This window comes from Dendrobates tinctorius, unplaced genomic scaffold (genome assembly GCF_039654945.1).
Source record: "Dendrobates tinctorius isolate UK_male_01 unplaced genomic scaffold, ASM3965494v1 ptg000057l, whole genome shotgun sequence".
Classification (NCBI taxonomy): Eukaryota; Metazoa; Chordata; class Amphibia; order Anura; family Dendrobatidae; genus Dendrobates; species Dendrobates tinctorius.
The window spans coordinates 27502794-27524184 of record NW_027361725.1 but is presented as its reverse complement, the minus strand read 5'-3'; the positions used below and the strand labels follow the sequence as shown (position 1 = coordinate 27524184).

The following is a 21391-nucleotide window of genomic DNA, read 5'->3' as shown; positions in this document are numbered from 1 at the left end:
GGTAGCGCAGTACAAGAGGGTCAGGCAGAACTCGTAACAGGGACAGAACCAGATCAAAACCACACAAGCAAGCTATAAGGCACAAGGCACACGTATACAACAGGTCACTTAACTCAGCCAAGGGCAGGAGTATAACTGACACCGGACCCAGGTCCAGTGAGCACTAAATAGCCTCCTTCTGCCAGAGAGAGGCAGCACAATTAACCCATAGTCTAACCAGGACGGGTCAAAGCGAAATCCCGTCCTGGATCATGACAAGAAGGATGAAATAGCAGACAGACATTGTGGTATTCTGGTTAGTAGGGTGGTGATATCTGGTCCAGAGATGTAGATCTGTGTGTCATCAGCATAGAGGTGATACAGAAAGCCATGAGATTCTATGAGCTGTCCCAGGCCGAAGGTGTAAATGGACAAGAGGAGGGGCCCTAGGACTGAACCTTGCGGAACTCCGACAGATAGGGGGCGAGGTGAGGAGGTGGTGTGCGAGTGGGAGACACTGAATGTCCGCTCTGTTAGGTATGACGAGATCCAACATAGGGCCAAGTCTGTGATGCCAAGAGATGAGAGAGTCTGTAGTAATAGGGAGTTTTCCACTGTGTCAAAGGCAGTGTACGGGTCCAGGAGGAGGAGGCCATAGTAGTATCGCTTGTCCTTGGTGGTTAATAGGTCATTGGTGACCTTAGTTAGGGCAGTTTCAGCGGAGTGGTGTGGCCGGAAGTCAGATTGTAAGCGGTCGAAGAGGGAGCAAGAAGAGAGGTGGGCGGACAGTTCAAGATGGAGGTGTTGTTCCAGTAGTTTTGAGGCATAGGGGAGAAGTGATATGGGATGATAGCTACCGTATTTTTCGGACTATAAGACGCACCCAGGTTTCAGAGGTGGGTGGAAAATACGGGAATATATTTGAGCCAAAAAAAGTGGTAAAATATTTAATAACATACTATTATATGTGGTGTTAATATACATATAATAGTATGTTATTATGTTGGAAGCTACAGGTAGAAGATGGTGCTGCGGGACTAGTGTGTTGTCTGTAAAGTACTGTATGAAGATGCTAAAGGGTGAGTATAAGAATGCGGGCACAGGGCTTTTATTTAAAGCACCACTCCAGCACTGAAAAATAACAGTGGAGTGCTGCTTTAAGATCCCATGGGAGAACTATAACACCCAGCATGTCTTGCAGATCCTATGGAATGCTGGGAGTTATAGTTCACCACAGGATGTCAGGGTGATTTTTATGTGCTGCAATTACTAACCTTATAATTCATTCTTCTACAGGCTGCTGCTCACTGTGCTCAGTGCAGGTCCTGCAGCTAGCCATGCTGTGGTGAGGTAACGCAGCATCCCATGGCCGCACAGAGCCTTCCTTATGTCCTCACCACAGGTCATCCAAGAGGATGCTGCACAGTTTGTAGTGCGGTGTCTGCAGGACCTGTGATGACATCATGCAGAGGCAGGGCTTTGTGCGGTCATGTGATGCTCCAGCCCGCCCGCTTCATGACCTCACCACAGGTCCTCCACAGGAGCATTCCCCATTGCATCAGCACAGCCCTGGCTGTGCTGCCTGTCAGGTATGTGGCTATCCCTCCTGCTGCACTCTGCTCCTGCCCCCTCCACCACCAGACACAGATCTCCCCAGCTACTGCAGGAATCAACGCTGGGGAAACCATGTGGGTCTGTCCTTTGCTGCTCCCCGCTCACTGCTCAGCTGACAGGAGAGCGGGGAAGCGGCTCATGAATATTCACTTCACTTTAAGTATCGGGACCACGTGGTTTCCCCAGCAGCTGGATTCCTGCAGTAGGCAACATTTTCCTGCCTCCTGCAATCCCAGTGCGGTCTCACTCCACCGCTGCCCCCTCCCCATATGCTACATTCCGACCATAAGACGCACCCACACTTTCCTCCCAAATTTGGAGGAAAAAAAAGTGCGTCTTATGGTCAGAAAAATACGGTAGATACAGAGGATGGGTCAAGAGAGAGCTTTTTGAGGATAGGTGTGATTGAGTCATGTTTAAAGCTTGATAGTGATAGGTTGAAGAGATGGGTTAGGGTTGGGATAAAGACTGTGGTGAGGTTTGGAATGAAGTGGGATGGGATCGGGTCAAGTGGACAGGTGGTGAGATGTGATCTTGAGAGTATAGTGGAGAGTCGAACTTCTGTAATGGTGGAGAAGTTGGTTTTGGAGGAGGAAGGCTGGGTAGTTAGGACAAAGGGCTCTGGGGGTTGTCGACCAAAACTGTCTCTGATGTGATCAATCTTCTGCTTGAAAATGAGGCAAAGTCTTCAACTGAGATGAGTGGAGAGGGAGGAGGTGCTGGGGGATGGAGGAGAGAATTGAAGGTTTTGAATAGCTGTTTAGGGTTGTGAGACAGGGAGGATATGAGAGATGAGAAGTTTGTTTAGCAGTGGCAAGTGTGGCCTTGAAAGTAGTGAGGGACTGTTTGAATGCAATGAAGTCCTTGTTGGAATGGTATCTTTTCCATCTTCGCTCAGCAACCCTGGAATCCCGCCTCAGTTCTTTGGTCACGCTGGTGTGCCAGGGCTGGCTGTTGATTTTGTGAGCTTTGGTATGTGTGATAGTGGCAACCAATTCCAAAGCTACAGCTGTTGTGGTGTTATATAGAGCAGCATCCGCATTGTGTAGGGAACTTATGTCTGTAAGAGGGAGAAGGGATGATGACAGGTTATCTGTGAATACGCTTGCTGGGTAGATAACACTCGTTCACTCCCAGGAGGTAGGACAGGTCACATTTGAGGAAGCACACACCACAGTATCTCTCCTGCTCACCGCAATTCTGATGCACACAGGACCTCCCTCCTCAGCCCGTACCTCCCCCACAGCTCTCCTCCATACTGGCCTTCAGCTTACCGTATATACTCGAGAATAAGCCAAGATTTTCAGCCCATTTTTTTAGGTTGAAAGTGCCCCTCTCGACTTATACTCGGGTCATTGTCCCAGGGGGTCGGCGGCTCTCACATCATACTCACCCCCTCCTGGCATGGTCTCTGCACTTCCCTGCTTCTTCTATGGTCTCCAGCACCAGCAGCTTGTTCCTGTGTTCAGTGGTCACGTGGTACCGCTCATTAAAGTAATGACTATGCACGTGACTCCACTCCCATAGGAGTGGAGCGCATATTCATTACTTTAATGAGCGGTACCACTTGACCGCTGAACACAGGAACAAGCTGCTGGCGCTGGAGACCATCAGAGAAGCAGGGAAGTGCAGAGACCACGCCAGGAGGGGGTGAGTATGACGGGGAGGACGGGTGGAGCCGTGCATACAACAGGGGGAGGACAGGGGAGCCATGCATACAGCAGGGGGAGCCATGCATACAGTAGGGGGAGAATGGGGGGAGCCATGCATAAAGCAGGGGGAGGACTGGTGGAGCCATGCATACAGCAGGCGGAGGCACACATACCGGGACAGGGATGAGGGGACAATGCATACTGGGCTTATACTGGAGTCAATAAGCTTACCCAGTTTTCCGTGGCAAAATTAGGTGCCTCGGCTTATACTCGGATCGGCTGATACTCGAGTTTATACGGTATATATCTATCCTGCCCGAAGGTGAGGTCTGTTTCTGGGGCATGGTTGGTCTCTGTTCTCCCTGCTCGAAGGGTGTTCTCTCCTTACAATCGGGTCTCTCGACAGTTTGTCACTTCTCATTAGAGCTGGTGAATAAGTGCACTGTCACTGTTAATTAAAAAAAACATTGCACATAGACAAGGGAGCTTATGCTGGGCATATTTTGGAATTGACAACCAAAGTTTGCTGGGTGGTGCAGGGACGCTTCCTTTCAGTGAGGAGACAGAGTGCTGTGGCAGTTGCTATGCCCCCTTATGACAAGAAATTCAAACAAAATGCCATCAAAACAAAATTAGGTAAAAAAATAAAATAAATAAAGCAGTCAGATTAGACAAGGAACAATAGGAACTTTTTAATTAAAGCGTATTAGAAAAATGATTAAATTATTAAAATCAATATTAGGCACCCAGCATCACTACTCTCGCTTTCCAGAGCTGTATGCTTGTACATATGTCCTTTTATATCTATTTGAAAATACAGTGCTAACAGTGTAAACTCCAGAACAAAGAACATAGATCTGAATCTGTCAAAGCAGAACCTGTGAGGAGTTTTATAGTTCTACTAATAATAGAACTATGCTACTCATCAGAACAGTCACTCAAAGAGGAAAGCCCGCCCAGACAGACACCAGGATGTGAGGAGATGGCAAGGAAACTGCAGAGTTGAGTGCTGCCCAAGAAATAACTTCAGAATAACTCTTTACAAGATTAAAAGAAGTTTCACAATAACAGGGCGATAGTGTGTCCCACTGCTGGTATCCCCTGCAATCAACTATAAATCAACTATAATCTTTAAGAGGGGAATCAAATGAAAGAATGTAAGAATCCATACCATCTATAAACAGAGAGATGGTGAGGGAACACTTAGCTAATTTAAATTAATTTAAATCTGCTGGTCCAGATGAACTACATCTTAGGGTACTGAAAGAGTTAGCAGAGGAAATTGCAGAACCACTAGCCAAAATTTTTGAAAAATCCTGGAGAACAGGACAAATATTTTATCTATCTCCAAAAAAAGGAAGGAAGATTGAACCAGGAAATTACAGGCCAATGAGTCTTAGGGTACCGTTACACCTAGCGATGCACCAGCGATATGACGCAGTCAGGATCTCTGGTGCATCGCTAGGTGGTCGCTAGTGAGCTGCCACACAGGCAGATCTCACCAGCGACATCGCTGGGGACGGGGGTCGCTACTTACCTGTCACTCTAGACAGTACCTGTTGCTCTAGATCACTGCGTTGAGAAACATGTGATGGTGTCTCCGCAGTGTTGGATGTTGATCTCCATGAGGTCACTCATCCTTATGTTCATAGCCTTTCACTAGGCATTGCTCCTACTAGCCAGTTTCCTACTCCACACTGATGAGGGGCAATACCCCGAAACAGCTGTCTGTGGATGGATACCATGTTTTGGCATAGGTGGTTTCCTTCATTGGAGACTGCCCTTCCCGTGGTTGTTCCTTCCCGGGGAAAGACCTGGCTAGTCATTGCTTGCGTTGAGAAACATGTGATGGTGTCTCCGCGGCTGTTGATTTACATGCTTTTGCATATTTCCCATAAGGGATGGGGGCATTGCTCTAGATCACTGCGTTGAGAAACATGTGATGGTGTCTCCGCAGTGTTGGATGTTGATCTCCATGAGGTCACTCATCCTTATGTTCATAGCCTTTCACTAGGCATTGCTTCTACTAGCCAGTTTCCTACTCCACACTGATGAGGGGCAATACCCCGAAACAGCTGTCTGTGGATGGATACCATGTTTTGGCATAGGTGGTTTCCTTCATTGGAGACTGCCCTTCCCGTGGTTGTTCCTTCCCGGGGAAAGACCTGGCTAGTCATTGCTTGCGTTGAGAAACATGTGATGGTGTCTCCGCGGCTGTTGATTTACATGCTTTTGCATATTTCCCATAAGGGATGGGGGCATTGCTCTAGATCACTGCGTTGAGAAACATGTGATGGTGTCTCCGCAGTATTGGATGTTGATCTCCATGAGGTCACTCATCCTTATGTTCATAGCTACTTACCTGTCAGACGCGGCGATCCTGACGTCCTCCCGCCCGGCTCCACGCGTCGCTCGTCGTCACAGCAGGAAGCGCCGCAGGAAGTGACCGACGAGGAATGATCCAGGAGCTTCTTGCGTGATCAGCGATAATCAGCGGGGGACCCGGTCGGAGGCAAGTATCACATGCAGCGATATCGCTAGCAATATCGCTGCAACGTCTCAAAATCGGTGACTTTACAGCGATATTGCTAGCGATATCGCAGTGTGTAACGGGGGATTAACTTCTATGCCAGGAAAAATCTTTGAACAAATTATTAAACAGCATGTAAGTACTTGGATAAGAATACAAGAATTATCCAGAGCCACCATGGGTTTGTAGCAAACAAGTCATGCCAGACTAATCTAATTGCCTTCTAAGATGCAATCACTGACTGGGTGGATCATAGAAATGCGGTAGATAAAGTATCTCTCGACTTCAGCAAAGCATTTGATAATGTACCTCATTTTTACTGAAAAAAATTACAAAGTATGGGTTTGACTCAAACAAAGGTAATAAATAGTTGCACATCCAATTGGAAGAGTGTTTTAAGTGGGATACCACTAGGCTCTGTCCTGGCCCCAGTGTTGTTCAACATTTTTATAAATGATCTAGATAATGCATCTAAAGGTAAAATAATCATATTTGCAATGTTAGGAGGGATAGCTAACACTAGAGAAGATAAAAAAAAAGGTTTCAGAAGGATTTAGATAAGCTTTAACAATGGTCAGTGACTAATAAAATGGTATTTAACAGGGAGAAATGCAAGATTATACATCTGGGAAATAAAAATGAAAATGGGAGGAACAGAATGAAGCAACAGCATGTGTGAAAAAGACTTGGGTATTATAATAGATCACAGACTGCACATGAGTCAACAGTGTGATGCAACAGCAAAAAAGGCAAACACAGTTCTGGGCTACATTAACAGAAGCACAGAGTCTAGGATCACATGAAGTAATTATTCCCCTCTATTCCTCATTGGTCAGGCCTCATCTGGAATACTGTGTCCAGTTTTAGGCACCACATTTTAAAAAAAAGACATTGAAAAACTGGAGGAAGTTCAGTGGAAAGCTACCAGGGTGCTGAACAGACTGCAAAGGATGTCCTACGAGGAACGATTAAAGGATCTGGGAATGTTTAGCTTGCAAAAAAAGAAGTCTAGGAGGAGACTTAATAGTGGTCTACAAATATCTGAAGGGATGTCACAGTGTAGAGGGATCATCCTTTAATCTTATTTGCACATGGAAACACAAGAAGCAATGTAACAAAATGGAAAAAGGAGAAGATAAAGATTAGATAATAGAAAAAAGTTTTGACAGTGAGGGTGGTCAATGAGTGGAACAGGCTGCCACAATAGGTGGTGAGTTCTCCTTCAATGGAAGTCTTTGAACTGAGGTTGGACAGACATCTGTCTGAGATAGTTAGGAAAACCTGCATTGAGCAGGGGGTTGGACACTTTGACCATGGAGGTCCCTTCCAATTCTATTATATGATTCTTAACGTGTCCAATTTTCCTGCAAGCGCCACCACAGGGAAAACTGAATAGGGAAAGTGAACACATAGAAAAACTTTTGCAATCATACAGTGCTTAGACTTATAGTTGAGGGTTCTAAATGCTGAACGTATAATATATTAAATGAGAAATACTTAGAAGAATATTTGAAAGCAGATGTTCTTTAAGGCTGGGTTCACATTGCGTTAGGGGCAATGCGCTGACGGATCCGTTACATAGCGGCACTAACGCTATGCAATGGATCCGTTAAAGCTGCCATTGCCCGCAATGAATGTAGCGTATCCTAACGAAAACCAAAATCGGCATGCGTTAGCAAGTATGCGTTAATTCATGACGCACCCTCGAACGCTGCATGCATCGTTTTTGGGTGCGATGCCACTAACGCACATTGAACGGACCCGTTCGCTGTGCATAGAACTGTATGGGCTAAAGCATGGTACCTTAGCGCTACCATGCGTTAACGCATACCGTTAGCGCTAGGTCACTAAAGATGTCAAAAATGACATCAGCGTTAGCGCATCCGTTAAACAGATGCCCTAACGCAGCGTGAACCTAGCCTAACGGACAACCCTTTAAAAGTGGATCCGTCACCTCCTCAGACTCATCTGATGTAGCAAATAATTTTGTTCATAAAATATGATTTTTTGAAAAATTTTTTACTACTTTATTGTTCCTGGAAAAATGTTTAAGAAATTGAAATCTGGCTTACTATTCCTAATGTCAACAATACCTTACATACTAGTCAATCAGTATCTACATGGACAGATTATAGAGTGAGGTAATTTGTAATAGCCAGTTGTCAATTTATTCATATAATCTTGGGAGGAATAACTTAGGAATAGTACAGCAGTAAGAGTACAGTAGCTTCAAAGTTGTAAAATAAAGTGTTTCAGAATTGTTATAGCTTAAGAAATACAGGTATTCATTAAACAGAGAAGTCAAAGCCGCCCTTGAGAGGAGAATATCTTAAATATGTGAAAAATACCATTACGCTAGAAAAGGGGGTTTACAAAAAAAGAGGGAAATTGGCGCTATTTGAAAAGCTATGGACGCCTTGGCTAGAGTTTGGTTAAGGTCTTGGATATATGCTGGGGGGCCTAGAGTCACCTTGAATATGTGGGATGCTACCTGTAATGTCACGAATAGTGGAAGGATATTACGAACCTTTATTTTTCTCTCCAGATGAGGACTATATGGACAATACAAGCGGTCTAATAGGGTTTGGGGGGGGGGGGGGGTGTTAGTACACGGGGGTGTTAATATGTAAAAATTATGACTTTTGGAAAATTTGTATCCTGATATGTTTTTCTGAATAAAAAACAAAACACCACAGCTCCATTTTAATTAGTCACTGCTGGGTACTGCAGAGCAGCTCCTACTGAAGACAGTAAGTATTGATCTGCAGAACTCAGCAGTAGCCACTACCTACATGTTACTTGTGGTGTTCCGCTTTGTGAATAGTTTACATCTAGTCGCCACAAGTGGTGATGACAGCTAATCAGGGAGAATGCTGGGTGCTGGACTACTGGACACTAACAATTATATATTGATGACCTATCCTAAGAACTATAATGCTATTGACGGCTATGATTATGTGTTACATTTTAATTGTACTTTCAGTAAAATAAGTAGGCCCTTTTTATTTAATTATTGGATTTAAAGAATTAAACTAACCTCTCTTCCTTGGTCATGCTCATGTTCACAACGTAATTCTAAAAAATACAAAGAGAATTAAAGCGCTGTGCAGTCAAACATATTTTATAAATCAAAAAACTATTTTACCTTGGACAAAGGTAGATCAATATCAATCTCCTGCCCTATGGGAAGTGATGACATTGGTACAGAGCCTTTACCTAAAAATAATGTCTTTTTATCAAGATCTGGTCCCATGTCAATCTTTAAAAAAAAAAAAAAAAATTATGTTATTTAAATGGTCACGTTGGCAAGTGTAGTTAACATAACACATCTTAGGGTGGTTTCACATTAGCGTTTCAGGGAGCAGCGACGGCCTGCGCACGGCCGCCAAGTCCCGCCCCCTGCCGCATGACGCTGCATGCGTCCTGCATCCCCTATCTTTATCACTGGGGACGCAGGCTGTGCGCAGTATGCGTTTGGCGGTGCTGCGTCCTTTTGACGGTGCGCCGAGCGCAACCAAATTGCAACAGGTTGCGTATGGCGCACCGTCAAAAGGACGCATGCGCTGCCAAACGCATACTGCGCATGGCCTGTGTCCCCAGTGATAAAGATAGGGGACGCAGGACGCATGCAGTGTCATGCGCCCGTAGGCAGAGCTACCGGAGGAGGCGCAGCAGAGGGCGGGGCTTAGCGGCGGCCGTGCGCAGGTCATCGCTGCGCCCTGAAACGCTAATGTAAAACCACCCTTACATGTAATATGCAAATACATAGATCTGAAATTCACCATAGAGGTTGGACTAAGGCTATGTGCACACGTTGCGGATTCTGCTGCGTTTCCGCAGCGTTTTTGGCCCTGCGGAAACGCAGCAGTTCCGCAGACATGGTACAGTACCATGTTAGCCTATGGCATTTCAAATCCGCTGTGCTCACGCTGCGGTTTACAAACCGCAGCATGTCAATTCTTTGTGCAGATTCCGCAGCGGTTTCACACCTTTAACATAGTAGAGGTGTGAAACCGCAGGGCAAAACCGCAGGTTAATCCGCAGATAAACCGCTGGTCACTTTACCTGCGGTTTTACCTGCGGATCCGCGTGGAAAAACCCTCAGGTGAATCCGCAGCGTGTGCACATAGCCTAAGGACAGTGGTTTATCACCAACCCATGAGATAGAGAATAAGTTACTGATTGTTGCGTGTCCAGAAGTTGCTCAGCCTGAATGGAATCATTGTTTATGGGACTACTGGTAATAGTTGAGTGCTGTACTGTACTTTTTTTCCCGCAGTCTATGAGACAATAAATAGAGTTTCACATAAATGTGTGTGACATTCATTTCAACCAGCAGCAATCAGTAAGTCATTAAATCATAAGTAAGTCATATAAATTAAGGATACCTTTCACTTCTGGGAAACCCCTATAGGGTCAAACTGACTTTGTCCCCAAAGAAGTTTACCATAATAACAATTTTTTTTTATCCTTTCGCATGCTAGATAAGGGTGTGATTCCAGGAAGTAAAGTGCTGTACTCTACAATGGTATTTAAAGGGTTAAAATAAATTAGTGCGGACTTTTCAGATAACGTACCTGTGCTACTTTCAGCGTCTTTAATAGACAGACCTCTAGATGTGGACTCATTTCTTTATCAGCATGGAAAACAAATGTGCCCTGTTCTTTAGTTCGAGATTGCTTAACTGGAGCACTTATCTGTTTCTCATAAGACCCCGGCACAGCCAGCTTTAGCATGCAGTCCCCTGAATAATTAGACGTGATCATATTTAGGCTTTGCATGCTTTTAGTTCTTACCCCAAACACACATTCTCCCACTTTGTCTCCATCCCATGTTTTTAAGGAGAGAAAAAAAAAAAGAGAGATGAACTTAGGGGTATGGAAATACTGTTAGATGAGAATATGACATAAGCTGGGCTTTTATTCAGTAAAATGGCCCATTGGATTGCATTGGTTCTAGAAAAAAAAAAGATATGTTATTCAGTCTTAAAGGGGCGATTATTATTTTCAGAAAGTTGCTAGACCTGGCATTATTAACCACTTTTCACCGATCTGCACCAATTTCATGATTTATAAAGTGCCTCTCCCTTGTTTAACACAGGAAAAAAATTGTGAAGTTTATGAAGGAGGACTAAACAATGAGCAGTGCTTTAAAAAGGAAAAAAAGTATAAAATATTGCCTGCTACTATCAATATATTAGTTATTTTTCAGCACTCAGGATTTTTATTCTCTATATACATACACACACATATATATATATATATATATATATATATATATATATATATATATATATATATACATACACACACACGCACATTATATATTTATATACATATATATACCGTATACACACGTACATACACACACATTATATATATATATATATATATATATATATATAGTGTGTATATACATATGTAATATGTATGTACGTGTATATGTATATACAGTACAGACCAAAAGTTTGGACACACCTTCTCATTCAAAAGAGTTTTCTTTATTTTCATGACTATGAAAATTGTAGATTCACTCTGAAGGCATCAAACCTATGAATTAACACATGTGGAATTATATAATTAACAAAAAAGTGTGAAACAACTGAAAATATGTCTTATATTCTAGGTTCTTCAAAGTAGCCACCTTTTGCTTTGATTACTGCTTTGCCCACTCTTGGCATTCTCTTGATGAGCTTCAAGAGGTAGTCACCGGAAATGGTTTTCACTTCACAGGTGTGCCCTGTCAGGTTTAATAAGTGGGATGTCTTGCCTTATAAATGGGGTTGGGACCATCAGTTGTGTTGTGCAGAAGTCTGGTAGATACACAGCTGATAGTCCTACTCAATAGACTGTTAGAATTTGTATTATGGCAAGAAAAAAGCAGCTAAGTAAAGAAAAACGAGTGGCCATCATTACTTTAAGAAATGAAGGTCAGTCCGAAAAATTGGGAAAACTTGAAAGTGTCCCCAAGTGCAGTGGCAAAAACCATCAAGCGCTACAAAGAAACTGGCTCACATATGAGGACCACCCCAGGAAAGGAAGACCAAGAGTCACCTCTGCTGCGGAGGATAAGTTCATCCGAGTCACCAGCCTCAGAAATCGCAGGTTAACAGCAGCTCAGATTAGAGACCAGATCAATGCCACACAGAGTTCTAGCAGCAGACACATCTCTACAACAACTGTTAAGAGGAGACTTTGTGCAGCAGGCCTTCATGGTAAAATAGCTGCTAGGAAACAACTGCTAAGGACAGGCAACAAGCAGAATACACTTGTTTGGGCTAGAGAACACAAGGAATGGACATTAGACCAGTGGAAATCTGTGCTTTGGTCTGATGAGTCCAAATTTGAGATCTTTGGATCCAACCACCGTGTCTTTGTGCGACACAGAAAAGGTGAACGGATGGACTCTACGTGCCTGGTTCCCACCGTGAAGCATGGAGGAGGTGGTGTGATGGTGTGGGGGTGCTTTGCTGGTGACACTGTTGGAGATTTATTCAAAATTGAAGGCATAATGAACCAGCATGGCTACCACAGCATCTTGTAGCGGCATGCTATTCCATCCGGTTTGCGTTTAGTTGGACCATCATTTATTTTTCCAACAGGACAATGACCCCAAACACACCTCCAGGCTGTGTAAGGGCTATTTGACCAAGAGGGAGAGTGATGGGGTGCTACGCCAGATGACCTGGCCTCCACAGTCCCTAGACCTGAACCCAATCGAGATGGTTTGGGGTGAGCTGGACGGCAGAGTGAAGGCAAAAAGGCCAACAAGTGCTAAGCATCTCTGGGAACTCCTTCAAGACTGTTGGAAGACCATTTCCGGTGACTACCTCTTGAAGCTCATCAAGAGAATGCCAAGAGTGAGCAAAGCAGTAATCAAAGCAAAAGGTGGCTACTTTGAAGAACCTAGAATATAAGACATATTTTCAGTTGTTTCACACTTTTTTTTGTTAATTATATAATTCCACATGTGTTAATTCATAGTTTTGATGCCTTCAGAGTGAATCTACAGTTTTCATAGTCATGAAAATAAAGAAAACTCTTTGAATGAGAAGGTGTGTCCAAACTTTTGGTCTGTACTGTATGTATGTATATATTTAATTTATTTAGTTTTTTTTTTTTTTTTTTTAAGATTTTCCATTTTCTTACAACCAGAATGAAAAATGCTTCTAAAAAGGATAACGCAAATCATTGTTCTTTAATAACATCTTACCATTCTCTTTATTTTCATCATACTTTATTTTTCCTTCCACACATACACAAGGATGAGCCTGAAAAGTAACAAAATAATTTTACACACATAAGATTCTCAATATATTCCCAATTCTGTTTTGCTGTGATTAGCACAGAAAATTAAAGGGGTAATGGGATTCTAACAAACTTATCACATATGCAGAAATCAATGGAGCATCAATGGCATTTTTTGAGGGGCATAAGACCTCCACCAACCACCAGAATGGAGTAACACTTGCGCATAGAAACTTCCATCTTATCTAAAGTCTATGGGCCTAACAGAGCCAAGAGCAGCACGCTGTCTGTCAGTCCTACTGCCGTGTATTAACTGGGTATAACTAATAAATGGAGCTTAAACTCTTCATAACATGTTTTGTATTCTGATTGAAATGCTCAATTGTGTCTCATGCAGAAAAATGTAATTATTGTGAAAAAGAAACTATCAGTCCATAAGAATTATAAACACTAGAACACATAATAATAATAATAATAATAATCTTTATTTTTATATAGCGCTAACATATTCCGCAGCGCTTTACAGTTAGCACACATTATCATCACTGTCACTGATGGGGGCTCACAATCTAAATTCCCTATCAGTATGTGTTTGGAGTGTGGGAGGAAACCGGAGAACCCGGAGGAAACCCACGCAAACACGGGGAGAACATACAAACTCCTTGCAGATGTCGTCCTTGGTGGGATTCGAACCCAGGACCCCAGCTAACCACTGAGCCACCGTGCTGCCCAATAGATGCCATAATAACACCTGAAGTAGAAAAGTGCATATGAGGAACAAACAAGGCTTCAGAATAGGCTGATCTATAAAAGAATAGTAACAACCAGATTTCCCATAGGTTGATTTAATTACCAATGATACCACCATTGCTCAAATTCTGCACAAATACACACATATACAAATACCGAGCCTGCTGTTAAAGGAGGAAGGGATGTAGCAGATCAGAAGACTGGTCATTCATGCACTCCACAGCTAAATATCAGCACGGTGGCTCAGTAGTTAGCACTGCAGCCATGGGGTCCTGGGTATAAATCCCACCAAGGACAACATTTGCAAGGAGTATGTATGTTCTCCTCATGTTGGCGTGGGTTTCCTCCGGGTACCCCGGTTTCCTCCTACACTCCAAAGGAATACTGATAGGGAATTTAGATTGCGAGCACCAATGGCGACAGTGATAATTTTGTAATCCAAAAAATAAGGAAAAAAGCAGCACACTCCGTTTACCGTATCATAAAAAACCTAAGTCCTTTATTTCAGAAAAGCATACATGGACAAGGTTTGTGAGGGCAGGATAAGTGCAGGCAAGAAACAGGACTGCGGCCGTTTCACGTTAAATACACTTCCACGGGTCCGGGTTTATGTAAAGCGCTGCAAAATAAGATAGCGCTATAAGCAAAGCATAAGAAACATCACAATTTCTTTTGTCCTCCAAAATAGCATCGCTTAGAAAACCCTCAAAGATTTTGCCCACAGTAGAGGTCAAAATTACCGGGGAAGACATTTTCATGTGTAAACACTATACAGTAGGTGGTGTTTAGCAGATTGGCATTTTCCTTATCTTCCACCATTTCACGAAGACTATTTTTGAGGTGGCCAACACGATCATTTTTTAGTTTCTTATTGTTTATGAAGTTAATACTTTTGGATAATTTTTACTTTCTTTGGTAAGGAGCCTCTCTGTCTCAATCTTTGTTGCCTTGATTTCTTTCTTTTATTTATAATTAACTGATACATAGTTGTGAGAGTAGGGCAGCTTCCTCTTTAACCCTTTCAGCACCCCCATTCCATGATCACAAGGTGTCGATGGTTGCCATTGCAACCGCCAAAAAATGACTCAGTTCTTCCAGGTCCGGTGCCAGTTAGTTCCTGCCAGTGTGAAACTGACTGGTCTAATACTCTTCATATTGAAAAATTGTACAAATACTTTATATTGCTGCATCCAGAACAATCCAAAGTATACAAATGTAACAATATTTATCCTGATAAAACACCAAAAACCCTTTTTTTTCCATCATACTAGGGCACAAAAAGCATAATAAAATGCAATAAAAAATTTGGATGTTAAGAAAAGTTGTATCACTAAAAATGTAATCTCATCCTGAAAAAATAACCCTACCCCCACTGAGCTATAAGTTCTAGCTCCCCGACTATGGCGATACATGAATAAAATATCCTTTTTTTTTTTTTAAATCGTTGTTAGGCTATGTGCCCACGTTGCTTGTTAAAACGCACACTAAAAACCGGACTCCTTCCCAGAAATCGCGCGTTTTTTTCCGTGCGATTTTACCGCGATTCTGTTCGCGATTTTCTCAAGCACTTTCCAAGCGATTTGAAGCATCGCTTGGAAAGTGATTGACAGGTTGGTCACACTCGTCAAACATAGTGTTTGACAAGTGTGACCAGCTTTTCACTATTGAGGCCGCCTATGCGGCCTCAATAGTAAAAGATAAAATGTTAAAAAAATAAAAAATCGGGGTATATTTACCTTCCAACGTCCCGCGCTGCCATCCCGGGCCACAGCGTACCCAGCGATGCCTTGCGAGACCTGTGATGACGTTGGTCTCGGGTTACTATAGCGATCTCGTGAGACCACTAGAGTCACACGAGACTACGTCATCACAGGACCTTGCCGCAAGGCATTACTGGGAACGCTTAGGCCGGGAATGCAGCGCGGGACGTCGGAAGGTAAATATACCCCGATTTTTTATTTTTATTCTTTTTTTTACAGGGGTATGGTACCCAGGGCCTGGAGGACAGTCTCCTCTCCTCCACACCGTGGGTACCAACCGCATAGCCACATGCGGGAAGTAAGCGATTCTCATACATTCCTATGGGTGCGGAATCACGGCAATTCTTTGCGATTCCGCACAAAAGAATGAACATGCTGCGATTTTTTCCGCGATGCGATTCCGCCGCGGAAAAAAGCGCAGCATTAGCACAGCATGTGCGGAATGCCATAGGAATGCATGGGGGGCGTTCTGTACACAATTTTTAAACGTTTTCGCAGCGCTTTCGCGCCGAAAATCGCAGCACAAACGCTTAAAAATCGCATCGTGGGCACACAGCCTCAATGTGCAAAAGTAGTAAATTATAAAAAGTTATATAATCTGTAATAATAAGGGGAACCAGAGGCAAATACGCTAAAATATTTTATAAATTTTATCTAAACCCAAATTACAATCACAATTGAGGAAAAAAAAAACAGAAAAAGAATGTTATGGGTACATGTACAAATCAGTGATTTAACCATGGATTTGTACATGTACCCGTAACATTCTTTTTCTATTTTTTCAATGGTGATTGTTATTTTGTGTTTAAAATTTATAAAGATTTTTAGCATATTTGACGCTGGTTCTCCGGGCTTTTCACATAATCTCAGTACATATCTGGGCTGCAGAATTTCATAATTCATAATAAGTAATTTACTTTCTGTCACTAGTATGCACGGTTTTCTGGTTATTCTGAACAGAACGTCCAAGGGGGGGTGTGTTATGGCATTGAAATGAGAACTGGTCGTAACCTCCTACTCTACTCCAAACATGCCCTCTAGAGCAACAACCCCACCCTCCATAGCTACAGGCCCTCCCCAACCACATGAAGCAGCCCTCATCACACAGTAACAAATTCTTCCCCTCCAGCAGCCTCAGTGCAGACAGCAGAGAGCTGCTCCTCCCCCAGACGCACACTGAACAGTGATCTATGGAAAGTGAATCTAGTGAGGAAGGAAAATCGTCCTGTATTCTGGGCCACTCCATGATTACAATACATAACTCATTATCAGTAATTCCTTCCCTCACTGTCCCAGGCTGCTGGCAGCAGTGAGAACAGACTGTGTGATGGCCAGTGATGGGGGTCTGCAGCTTCTAATCTGCACAGGGGATGGCAGTCACTGATGTAATCTGTTGTGTGACAAAGCCTCTGCTGTGTGAATGAGACAGCTCTGTGTCACTGATGTCTTCACACAGCAGCAGATTTGGTGCAGTGTATGTGTGAGCACTATGTCTCTAATGACACAAATACTGATGGGAGCAGCCTGTCCCAGAATACAGGACGATTTTCCCTCCTCACTAGTTTCACTTTCCATAGAACACTGTTCAGTGTGTGTCTGGGGGAGGAGCAGCTGCTCTCTGCAGTGAGGCTGCTAGAGGGGGAGAATTTGTTACTGTGTGATGAAGGCTTCTTCATGTGGATGGAGAGGGCCTGTAGCTATGGAGGGTGGGGTTGTTGCTATAGAGGGCATGTTTGGAGTAGAGTAGGAGGTTACGACTAGTTCTCATTTCAATGCCATAACACACCCCCCCTCTTGGTCGTTCTGTTCAGAATATCTAGAAAACCGTGCAAACTAGTGACAGAAAGTAAATTACTTATGGTCATAATTCTGCAGCCCAGATATGTACTAAGATTATGTGAAAAGCCCGGACAACCCCTTTAATAATCACTTTACGATGAGTCGCTAATAGATGGGTATGTTAGAAATGTGGAACTGGCATCCTTGTAATATAATCTGGAATAAATGTAGCCATTCTGATCCAAAGAACAAAGTTGTGTTATTACTTTTGATGCACCGTCAATGCCATAAGGAAATCCTGAATTGCTTTTTTTTTTTTCTTTGTTTTGTGCCTCAAAAACAAATTTGAATATAAGGCGATCAAAAAAAAAAAAAAAATCAAAATTGGTGAATAGCTAAAATAGCAAATCAAAATAAAAACTCATAAATCTGACATCGCTGTAATTGTAGTGACCCAAGAAATAAAGTTGTCTATTATACATAATGGACAATGTTTAAAAAATAAACATGTTTCAATGGAAACATATGGGTATTGCGTGTTTGATAGGCAATCCCCACATGTTGCGGCTATCTAACAGCAGTGAAACATGCAACTGCGGGGACTCAAACATATAGCACACCCAAGATGCTCGGATAACACTATATCTGAGCACACTCACTCATCACTAGTAAGAAACTGTTAGGTCCATTTTCAATTGTTAGCCTTTGGGAAAAATTAAAAATTTGAAATGGCACCTGCAAACCATTCCAGCAAAGTTCTGAACTCACAATAGCGCCCCTTCCCTTCTGCATGTTGCCTGAACAATAGTTTCTGATCACATGTGCAGTATTGCTTAGTGAATTCTGGGTTTTTCTCCCATGAAAATTGAAAATGTCAAGGTAAAAAAAAATTTTAGTGGAAAAAAGCCAGATTAGGCTGGTTTCACATTTGCGTTTTTTAGCGCTGGAAAAAAACGCATATGTGCGCATGCGTTTTTTCCCCTATATTTAACATGGGTGCGCATACCTGCGCGCTTGTAAGCGCATGTATGCGATTTTCATGCGCTGCGTTTTTTTGGGGTGTGCGTTTGTATTTTCCAGACGCAGCATGTTGCATTTTTTGGCCCTGCAAAAAAGCGCATGCGCACATATGCGCACGTTTTGCGCTAAAAATGGCCATTATAGCCTATGGATGCGCATATGTGCGCACTGGCATGCTCATGTATGCGTTTTTTTGCATATGCGTTTTTTTTTTTTAACCATGGAATTTAGGGGTTTGGGTTAGAGTTAGGGTTAGTTAAGGGGGTTTAGGGTTAGGGTCAGGGTTGGGGTTTGGGTCAGGGTTAGGGTTAAGTATGGTTTGGTTAAGGGTTAGGGTCAGGGTTAGGGTCAGGATTAGGGTTAAGTATGGTTTGGTTAAGGGTTAGGGTCAGGGTTAGGGTTAAGTATGGTTTTGTTAAGGGTTAGGGTCAGGATTAGGGTTAAGTATGGTTTGGTTAAGGGTTAGGGTCAGGGTTAGGGTCAGGGTCAGGATTAGGGTTAAGTATGGTTTGGTTAAGGGTTAGGGTCAGGGTTAGGGTTAGGGTTAGGGTCAGGGTTAGGGTTAAGTATGGTTTTGTTAAGGGTTAGGGTCAGGGTTAGGGTCAGGATTAGGGTTAAGTATGGTTTGGTTAAGGGTTAGGGTCAGGGTTAGGGTCAGGATTAGGGTTAAGTATGGTTTGGTTAAGGGTTAGGGTCAGGGTTAGGGTTAGGGTCAGGGTTAGGGTCAGGGTTAGGGTTAAGTATGGTTTTGTTAAGGGTTAGGGTCAGGGTTAGGATTAGGGTTAAGTATGGTTTGGTTAAGGGTTAGGGTCAGGGTTAGGGTCAGGGTTAGGGTCAGGGTTAGGGTCAGGGTTAGGGTTAAGTATGGTTTTGTTAAGGGTTAGGGTCAGGGTTAGGGTCAGGATTAGGGTTAAGTATGGTTTGGTTAAGGGTTAGGGTCAGGGTTAGGGTCAGGGTTAGGGTCAGGATTAGGGTTAAGTATGGTTTGGTTAAGGGTTAGGGTCAGGGTTAGGGTTAGGGTCAGGGTTAGGGTCAGGGTTAAGTATGGTTTTGTTAAGGGTTAGGGTCAGGATTAGGGTTAAGTATGGTTTGGTTAAGGGTTAGGGTCAGGGTTAGGGTTAGGGTCAGGGTTAGGGTTAAGTATGGTTTTGTTAAGGGTTAGGGTCAGGGTTAGGGTCAGGATTAGGGTTAAGTATGGTTTGGATAAGGGTTAGGGTCAGGGTTAGGGTCAGGGTTAGGGTTAAGTATGGTTTTGTTAAGGGTTAGGGTCAGGGTTAGTGTTAGGGTTAGGGTCAGGGTTAGGGTTAGTTAGGGTTTAGGTTAGGGTTAAGTATGATTTGGTTAAGGGTTAGGGTCAGGGTTAGGGTTAGGGTTAGTAAAGTCATGGTTTGGGTTAGTGTGAGGGGCCACCTAATGTTGGAAAAAAACGCAAACGCGGTAAAAACGCACTAAAAACGCATACAAATGCATAAAAACGCTGCGTTTTTTTCATGCATGCTCATAAAAATGCTTGAAAAAAACGCAGCAGTTGTATGCGTTTTTTCAATGCGTTTTTTTGCGGGAAAAACGCGCTGCAAAAAAAAGCAAGTGTGAAACTAGCCTTACTTACCGGTAATGCTCTTTTAATAAGTCCACGACAAACCTCACTGCAGAGGGGGATCCGCCCATAGGAACAGGAAACCTACAGAGATAAAAGAGGGCGGTCTGCCTCTCCTCCTCAGTTAGATTTCAGAGTACCCAGAGGACCGGCGATTTTTATGTTTTAGCTTATCCATTTTTATCTCTCTAAGCAAGAGAATACGTGCTATATTAATTTTAGGGAGGGTAGTGAGTGGTGCTGTCGTGGACTCATTAAAAGAGCATTACCGGTAAGTAATCCGTCTTTTTACCCTTCGCCACGACAGCACCCACTGGAGAGACTTTCAGAGACCTTCACCTGGGAGAGACCACCATGCGGAGGACAGCTCTACCAAAGGCTAGGTCAGAGGAGGATGACAAATCGAGCCTGTAGTGGTTATAAAAGGTAGAAGGAGACGACCAAGTTGCGGCCTTACATATAGATTCGATTGCGACATCTCCCCCTTTCCGCCCAGGAGGATGCCATAGCTCTGGCGGAATGTGCCCTGATACCCTCTGGAGGATCTTCATTTCTCACGGAGTATGCCAGACAGATTGCGTCTCTAATCCACCGGGATAGGGTACCCCTCGTGACTCCATACCCCTTCTTTCAGTCCTGGAAGGATATAAATAGAGCCCTACTCTTCCTCCAGCTCCTAGACCTCTCAATGTATTGTAATACTACTCTTCTCATGTCTAGGGTGTGGAATTTTTCTTCCTCTGGAGAAGTGTTACTAAAGAACGAGGGGAGATGGATTTCTTTCGATCTGTGAAATTTCCCTGCTACTTTTGGCAGATATGAGGGGTCTGGTTTTAATATCAACCAATCCTGGAATGTTAATAGGAACGGAGGATCTTATAGATAGTGCCTGTATGTCGCTGACTCTTCTGGCTGAAGTTAGTGCCACTAAGAGCACAGTCTTAGGAGAAAGGTATTTTAGAGATACTGAGTCTAATGGTTCAAAGGGGGTACCTGTTAGGGCATCCAGGACCAGGTTTAAGTCCCAGGGAGAATTCTAGATATATGGACCGGGTTAATCCGTTCACAGGCGGTGATGAATCTGGATATCCATCTGTTGCCTGCCACGATAGCTATAGAGGGCCCCTAGAGCAGACACTTGGACCTTCAGTGTATTGACAGATAGCCCTAGATCTTTTCCCTTTTGTAGGAATTCTAGGATGGGTACTTTCGGGATTTCTCTAGATTCGGGACCTGTGTGGAACTCTAGGAATTTCTTCCATATCCTGGTGTAAATTTTTGTGGTAGTCAACTTTCGACTTTGTAGGAGAGTGTTGACTAACCCCTCCGTGAACCCTCTTGCTCTCAGCATTTCCCTCTCAAGTTTCAAACAGTCAAGTAGAGGTTGTCCACTTGAGGATGGAAGAATGGCCCTTGAGTGAGTAGTTTGGGGGTTGAGGGGACAACCCAAGGGTCTGACACTG

At 43.4% G+C, this 21391-nt stretch overlaps 1 protein-coding gene across 3 annotated transcripts in view; it reads right to left on the bottom strand.

Annotated features, from left to right (window-relative positions):
* The window catches only part of PLA2G4F (phospholipase A2 group IVF), a 224317-nt gene that overhangs the window by 126488 nt on the left and 76438 nt on the right, over positions 1-21391 (bottom strand). For 2 of the 3 annotated variants that reach the window (XM_073577855.1, XM_073577856.1), the window contains 4 exons: positions 12988-13045; positions 10353-10519; positions 8921-9034; positions 8813-8850 (listed from right to left, as the gene is read on the bottom strand). In XM_073577855.1, the coding sequence (XP_073433956.1) occupies positions 8813-8850; positions 8921-9034; positions 10353-10519; positions 12988-13045 (377 nt within the window). The remainder of the gene's footprint in view (positions 1-8812; positions 8851-8920; positions 9035-10352; positions 10520-12987; positions 13046-21391) is intronic. The other variant, XM_073577857.1, reaches the window with a different exon arrangement.